Here is a 7,999-nt window from a genome sequence, read left to right on the forward strand (position 1 = left end):
AAACTATGTACAACACACACACACTGGTGATCAGTGAATTCATCCACTGTCGCTGAGAATAGGTGTTTGTAAATTTGTGAGACACACACACACTTTCAGTATCTTGTTCATGTGTCTTTTGAAGTGAAATGGGATGTGGTCCAAAATGGAGAACAACTTCAGCCTCTGAATGGAACGCTGCACACGACTCCTGGCCTGTGAGATGAGTCTGTTGTTGTTCTGAGTGAACTGTCCGCCGACGACGGAGGACGAGACGTTCAGAGAAACTCCCTCTGGTAGAATTGCGAAGCCCTCGTCTGCCATAACCGTGTCACCTGGTCGTAGGTGCTGGAGAATTCCACAGTCGGCTGTTATTTCCCTGTCTGAGACGCTTTCACCGTACAGGTCACTGATGAAGGTGATCACTCCATTGGGAGCGGCACCGACCAGAGCCTTCAGAGTGGTCCTTCTTTTGCTCTGATTGTCGAAACGACCCTGTGCAGCGAGTGTCTCTCTGTTACAGACTGAAACCTTTATGCAGTTGAGCACTATCCTGCAGCTGGGGAAGGGTTTGAAGCAGTCTGGTAGTGATGTCTGGTTCTTGGCTGTGGAGGGGATGTTGTTCTCCAGCATGCCGACGTACAAGATGTCGTACAGCGCTTGGATGATGGTGGTGAAGGTGTTCACTACGGTGGCTTTGCTGCAGTTAAACTTTATTCCAAGGTCTGTGTGGCGGTAGTTAAGCTTGAGTCTCATTAAAGTCAGGAGCAGTTGATCAACCAGGGGGACACACTGTACAGTCCAATCATAGTGATACCGTAGCTCGAATCTGGAAAGAAGCGCCTCCAAAAACAGGACAGTGGCAGCGTCAGGTAGTCCTGTGAGATACTGGACTTTAACAGGATCAGAGGAAATCTGACTGAAGGATAAAGTGCTGGGGGTCTGTGCAGCTGCAGCATGGCTATCTGCACCCTCGTCCTCAGCACGTACGGGAACCATTGGTTTCTTCTTCCTCCGGTCCCTGACCTGTAAAGTCATTCCCTCGCTCCATGCGAATCGCGTCGGTCCGGCAGCTTTACCATCGGCGAAGTGCCAACTGCAAACCCTCGAGTGGCAATTTGGGGTGTAGTTCTCACGCCTAAAAAACAAAGTAATTGATTATTATAGTTTAAGCTCTCTGTTGGACATGTGTACAACAATCACAACGAAGCAGTCAAAGTAATAACATGCTGCCCAGCTAAGGTGAACAAACTAAGATAGATGGTTAAATCTAGATATTTTCGGGCAGCACAGAAAATGACTGACAACTTAAGCCACGAAGATTTCACAGCAAGAAACACCCTGTAAAACCCACCGCTTATACCTGGGCGCCGGCTTTTAGTTAGCTAACCTTCGCTAGCTAACGTTAGCACCCGCTGGCGTAAAACTTGTTTTTCGTCATTCGTTTAAGAACTGAAACTTACCTTATCAACTGCAGCCATTTCTTTTTCTCTTTCTCGTCGCAGGGGAAGCGGTAGAAAGACAGCTTCATATGTTTTTTGAACTCAGATCTGTTTAAACAAAGCGGCACACAGCACTGCGGCATCTTGAAAAAGACGAACTTCGGTGAACTTGGACCCGGAAGTAGTATTTATGTCGGCTGTGACGTCATGACGCAAGCGGGGCGACGTTTTCTTCAGATTGAACGTGTTGATGAATGAAACTATTTGTGATATGAATTATTTATTCGTGTTTGTAGGAGCCCAGTTTATAACTAAATGTATTGGTTCTGCTCTGTGCTTCTAAAACACCGCGCCATCGACTTCCTGTCGCAGTAAAAGCTTGGCTTTCACTGCTCTCACTCAGATTGAACAACTTCCGCTGATTCGGCCAATCAGAAACCGTCATAGGCGGAGCCGAGTCAGTCGACCAATCAGCGTTTTGTCTGTTGGCGTTGTCTAGCGTCTGTCGTCATTGGCCGTGAACTACGCAGCACGGAGCAGAATGGCGGACAAACAAAGTTGGAAAGACGAGTGAAAAACACGGAATAAAACCAGCGTCAGAGTCGTCGCTTTAGTTTCTTAGCACTGTGAGAAACCATTACACAGCTACAAGAAGCTTTGGAGCGGTTTTTGTCGAACACGAGCGAGGCTTGGACGCTGAGCACACCTGCGGCCAAGGTAAGGCTAACGAGCTAATGAGCGGGGAGTGTTAGCATTAGCCTTAAAGTTAGCTCTTTATTTTACGGTGTTCTTTCCATTTTCAGACGTTTTTAATGCGTGAGTTAGAGTGTGTTTGTGTGTCTGTGACTGACATGAGTTGTGGGCTCCTTATGTGGAAGATGTTATCACAAGTCTTGCTATTATCATTTGTGTTTCTCTCTGGTCAGTTTGCGTCATAGGTTTTGTTCTTTTGTGGACATTTTCCGTCTTTGTGTATCATTCTGTATATTTACCAGGTTGCTTTACATCTATATATTGTTAGCTTTGTGTCTCGTTGTTATTGTTTTGCATCGTGTCGCGTCTCTTCGTGTGTCTTTCCAGTTTTGTCTTGTTCCTGTTCATTTCTTTGCGGCCATTTTGTTTCATCGTGGCGGTTTAGCGTCTCAGTTTCTCCCTGTTTTCGAGATATATTGACGTGAAAACTCAGTGGTAGTGATCTGTCCGTGGCCATCCATTGACCACCTGTTGTTTATACTAGAGATCAGTCATTTGTCTGGGGTGATTTAAACGCAGGCTCGATAACTAGATTTTAATTCCCTGTCTCTCCACGTATCAGGTGAGGTGACTGTTACAAGTCATTACATCAAAACTGGGATGTAAAAGGTTCAATTTAAGCCTTGCAAGCGAAAAGTTTTTAATTTGCTTTTCTCTACGAGGTCAGTTAACAGTTATCAGTTACCTGCTCTCACAAACAGGTAGCTAGTTACTTTAGCTCAGCTTGTTTAAATAAAAAGGATTGTGACACTCAGCTGTAATGATAGTAAGTAATCTGCAAGAACTAATCTAAAATGGTAGGAGTAATCGCTAACAATTAGAAGCAATGTGTAATGATAGAATGATTATAGAAGTAATCCATAAGAATATAATAGGAAAGTAATAGGAGAAGTGATTTCTAATGTTAGAAGTCATATTAGAAGTAATCTGTAATGTTCTGAGTAATCTGTAGAAACAGAGGTAACCTGTAATAATAGAAATGATCTGTTACATTGGAAGTAATCTGTAATGATAGAAGTAATCTCAGGACTGAAGAAACAACCTGGTCCTCTTTGTGGATTTAGTGTTTATTTCTCTTCCTGCTTGTATTTTTCCATCTTTTGATAGTTTGAACTTTAATACCCAGAAACCATCTTTGCTTTTGTTTTGATGGTTTCAGCAGTCACAGTTTCATATTAAATTAAATTTCATATAAAGTTTGTTGTTTCTGATCTTTCTCCACAGGAACTTCAACCAGCAAATCACAGAGAGAAGAGACTGACATGAAGATTTACAGAAGGTCAGTCTTAGTTTAAACACTCCTCTAATGGTTGTTACAGATAGAGAGACCTCCAGAAGATTTACATAGTCATTTTCCTTTGTATGTTTCTCTATGATTTCCTCCAGGTGTCACCACTTCGTCCACGACATCATCCATGATCGGAGAGACATGGTCCATGATCGGAGAGACATTGTTGAGGATGAGGGAGACATCGTCCACGATCAGAGACATTGTCCATGACTCGTGGTGACTCGGTCCCCGATTAGTCGGCACTGCCGGCGTTCAGAGACATTGTCAATGATCGCAGAGACTTTGTCCATAATCTCAGAGACATTGTCCGCGATCGCAGAGATGTAGTCCACAATCGCAGAGACATCCACGATCACAGAGACATGGTCCATGATCGGAGAGACATTGTTGAGGATGAGGGAGACATCGTCCACGATCAGAGACGTTGTCCATGATTGCAGAGACCTTGTCAAAGATGAGAGAGGCGTTGTCCATGATCAGAGACATTGTCCCATGCTTCGCAGAGCTCTGCGCAAGAATCGGTAGTGACACTGTGGTTCCTCGATTCGACGGCATGACCGCGATCATGGAGACATTTGTCGACGATTACAGAGACAGCGTCTATGATCTCAGAGACATCGTCCACGATCACAAAGACATTGTCCATGATCGCAGAGACTTTGTCCATAATCTCAGAGACACTGTCCGCGATCACAGAGACGTAGTCCACGATCACAGAGGGACATCGTAAGATGAAGTTCTTTGAGACCAGGACAGAGGCCTCCAGGTAACTGACAAACAGATTTACATCAACTGTCCAACACAGAGCACTGACATTAAATTGTTTATGTTCAGTATTCATTATTTAATAAAAGTAATATGCAATGTAAAAATAAAGTAACCTATATTAATAAAAATAAAAGTATTGTGTAAAAGTAATTATCAGTATCAGAAGTAAGATGTAATAGTCAAAGTAATCTGATACTAGGTGTAGTTTGCAACAGTAAAAGTTATCTGTAAATTTCAAATATGTAAAAAGGAACGTACTGTAATATGTAATGGTAAAAGTAATCTAATGTTCAAGGTAAAACTAATCTGTAACATAAAGGCAATGCAGAAGTGATAGTAATCCAAAATAGAAGTAAAAATGACACATTATAGTAAGATATCATGAATGTCATAGTCTGAGGTCAAAAATGTCATAATAAAGTAAGGCAGGAAAATGTCAAAAAAATGTCATATTATAGTAAGGCATAGCTGAAATGTTGAATATTTCTTTGTGTTTTCATGGTTAAACTGTTGATGTGGAATAGGTAGTAGTGTATTGATCATTTTCCTTTGTATGTTTCTCTATGATTTCCTCCAGGTGTCACCACTTCGTCCACAACATCATCCAATGATCGGAGAGACATTGTTGAAGATGAGGGAGACATCGTCCACGATCAGAGACATTGTCCATGACTCGTGGTGACTCGGTCCCCGATTAGTCGGCACTGCCGGCGTTCAGAGACATTGTCAATGATCGCAGAGACTTTGTCCATAATCTCAGAGACATTGTCCGCGATCGCAGAGACGTAGTCCACAATCGCAGAGACATCCACGATCACAGAGACATGGTCCATGATCGGAGAGACATTGTTGAGGATGAGGGAGACATCGTCCACGATCAGAGACGTTGTCCCATGATTGCAGAGACCTTGTCAAAGATGAGAGAGGCGTTGTCCATGATCAGAGACATTGTCCCATGCTTCGCAGAGCTCTGCGCCAAGAATCGGTAGTGACACTGTGGTTCCTCGATTCGACGGCATGACCGCGATCATGGAGATATTTGTTGACGATTACAGAGACAGCGTCTATGATCTCAGAGACATCGTCCACGATCACAAAGACATTGTCCATGATCACAGAGACTTTTGTCCATAATCTCAGAGACACTGTCCGCGATCACAGAGACGTAGTCCACGATCACAGAGAGACATCGTAATATGAAGTTCTTTGAGACCAGGACAGAGGCCTCCAGGTAACTGACAAAACAGATTTACATCAACTGTCCAACACAGAGCACTGACATTAAATTGTTTATGTTCAGTATTCATTATTTAATAAAAGTAATATGCAATGTAAAAATAAAGTAACCTATATTAATAAAAATAAAAGTATTGTGTAAAAGTAATTATCAGTATCAGAAGTAAGATGTAATAGTCAAAGTAATCTGATACTAGGTGTAGTTTGCAACAGTAAAAGTTATCTGTAAATTTCAAATATGTAAAAAGGAAAGTACTGTAATATGTAATGGTAAAAGTAATCTAATGTTCAAGGTAAAACTAATCTGTAACATAAAGGCAATGCAGAAGTGATAGTAATCCAAAATAGAAGTAAAAATGACACATTATAGTAAGATATCATGAATGTCATAGTCTGAGGTCAAAAATGTCATAATAAAGTAAGGCAGGAAAATGTCAAAAAAATGTCATATTATAGTAAGGCATAGCTGAAATGTTGAATATTTCTTTGTGTTTTCATGGTTAAACTGTTGATGTGGAATAGGTAGTAGTGTATTGATCATTTTCCTTTGTATGTTTCTCTATGATTTCCTCCAGGTGTCACCACTTCGTCCACAACATCATCCATGATCGGAGAGACATTGTTGAGGATGAGGGAGACATCGTCCACGATCAGAGACATTGTCCATGACTCGTGGTGACTCGGTCCCCGATTAGTCGGCACTGCCGGCGTTCAGAGACATTGTCGATGATCGCAGAGACTTTGTCCATAATCTCAGAGACATTGTCCGCGATCGCAGAGACATCCACGATCACAGAGACATGGTCCATGATCGGAGAGACATTGTTGAGGATGAGGGAGACATCGTCCACGATCAGAGACGTTGTCCATGATTGCAGAGACCTTGTCAAAGATGAGAGAGGCGTTGTCCATGATCAGAGACATTGTCCCATGCTTCGCAGAGCTCTGCGCAAGAATCGGTAGTGACACTGTGGTTCCTCGATTCGACGGCATGACCGCGATCATGGAGATATTTGTTGACGATTACAGAGACAGCGTCTATGATCTCAGAGACATCGTCCACGATCACAAAGACATTGTCCATGATCACAGAGACTTTGTCCATAATCTCAGAGACACTGTCCGCGATCACAGAGACGTAGTCCACGATCACAGAGAGACATCGTAATATGAAGTTCTTTGAGACCAGGACAGAGGCCTCCAGGTAACTGACAAACAGATTTACATCAACTGTCCAACACAGAGCACTGACATTAAATTGTTTATGTTCAGTATTCATTATTTAATAAAAGTAATATGCAATGTAAAAATAAAGTAACCTATATTAATAAAAATAAAAGTATTGTGTAAAAGTAATTATCAGTATCAGAAGTAAGATGTAATAGTCAAAGTAATCTGATACTAGGTGTAGTTTGCAACAGTAAAAGTTATCTGTAAATTTCAAATATGTAAAAAGGAAAGTACTGTAATATGTAATGGTAAAAGTAATCTAATGTTCAAGGTAAAACTAATCTGTAACATAAAGGCAATGCAGAAGTGATAGTAATCCAAAATAGAAGTAAAAATGACACATTATAGTAAGATATCATGAATGTCATAGTCTGAGGTCAAAAATGTCATAATAAAGTAAGGCAGGAAAATGTCAAAAAAATGTCATATTATAGTAAGGCATAGCTGAAATGTTGAATATTTCTTTGTGTTTTCATGGTTAAACTGTTGATGTGGAATAGGTAGTAGTGTATTGATCATTTTCCTTTGTATGTTTCTCTATGATTTCCTCCAGGTGTCACCACTTCGTCCACAACATCATCCATGATCGGAGAGACATTGTTGAGGATGAGGGAGACATCGTCCACGATCAGAGACATTGTCCATGACTCGTGGTGACTCGGTCCCCGATTAGTCGGCACTGCCGGCGTTCAGAGACATTGTCGATGATCGCAGAGACTTTGTCCATAATCTCAGAGACATTGCGATCACAGAGACGTAGTCCACAATCGCAGAGACATCCACGATCACAGAGACATGGTCCATGATCGGAGAGACATTGTTGAGGATGAGGGAGACATCGTCCACGATCAGAGACGTTGTCCATGATTGCAGAGACCTTGTCAAAGATGAGAGAGGCGTTGTCCATGATCAGAGACATTGTCCCATGCTTCGCAGAGCTCTGCGCAAGAATCGGTAGTGACACTGTGGTTCCTCGATTCGACGGCATGACCGCGATCATGGAGACATTTGTTGACGATTACAGAGACAGCGTCTATGATCTCAGAGACATCGTCCACGATCACAAAGACATTGTCCATGATCACAGAGACTTTGTCCATAATCTCAGAGACACTGTCCGCGATCACAGAGACGTAGTCCACGATCACAGAGAGACATCGTAAGATGAAGTTCTTTGAGACCAGGACAGAGGCCTCCAGGTAACTGACAAACAGATTTACATCAACTGTCCAACACAGAGCACTGACATTAAATTGTTTATGTTCAGTATTCATTATTTAATAAAAGTAATATGCAATGT

The 7,999-nt window shown here is 41.9% G+C and overlaps 1 protein-coding gene and 1 long non-coding RNA gene across 2 annotated transcripts; one reads left to right on the top strand and one right to left on the bottom strand.

The window, feature by feature from the left end:
* Positions 1 to 39: 39 nt before the first annotated feature.
* Positions 40 to 1,614, bottom strand: LOC108872456 (uncharacterized). Its single transcript, XM_018660136.2, has 2 exons — positions 1,443 to 1,614; positions 40 to 1,117 (listed from the first exon to the last, which is right to left on the bottom strand). The coding sequence occupies exons 1-2, from the start codon at positions 1,562 to 1,564 to the stop codon at positions 40 to 42; spliced, it is 1,200 nt and encodes a 399-aa protein (XP_018515652.1). The 5' UTR covers positions 1,565 to 1,614.
* A 330-nt stretch (positions 1,615 to 1,944) lies between these two features.
* On the top strand, positions 1,945 to 7,441 carry LOC127142639 (uncharacterized). Its single transcript, XR_007813579.1, has 5 exons — positions 1,945 to 2,138; positions 3,399 to 3,453; positions 3,561 to 4,231; positions 6,045 to 6,673; positions 7,253 to 7,441. It is a non-coding gene; the product is annotated as an uncharacterized LOC127142639 (long non-coding RNA).
* The last annotated feature ends 558 nt before the right edge of the window (positions 7,442 to 7,999 follow it).

This window comes from Lates calcarifer, linkage group LG7_1 (genome assembly GCF_001640805.2).
Source record: "Lates calcarifer isolate ASB-BC8 linkage group LG7_1, TLL_Latcal_v3, whole genome shotgun sequence".
NCBI classification, from domain to species: Eukaryota; Metazoa; Chordata; class Actinopteri; family Centropomidae; genus Lates; species Lates calcarifer.

What these genes read in the sequence shown, in the direction of transcription:
- LOC108872456 (XM_018660136.2), bottom strand. Translation starts at nt 1,564, where the DNA reads ATGCCGCAGTGCTGTGTGCCGCTTTGTTTAAACAGATCTGAGTTCAAA. An exon ending in AAATGGCTGCAGTTGATAAG is followed by an intron (nt 1,118 to 1,442) that starts GTAAGTTTCAGT and finishes TTTGTTTTTTAG; the next exon opens with GCGTGAGAACTACACCCCAA.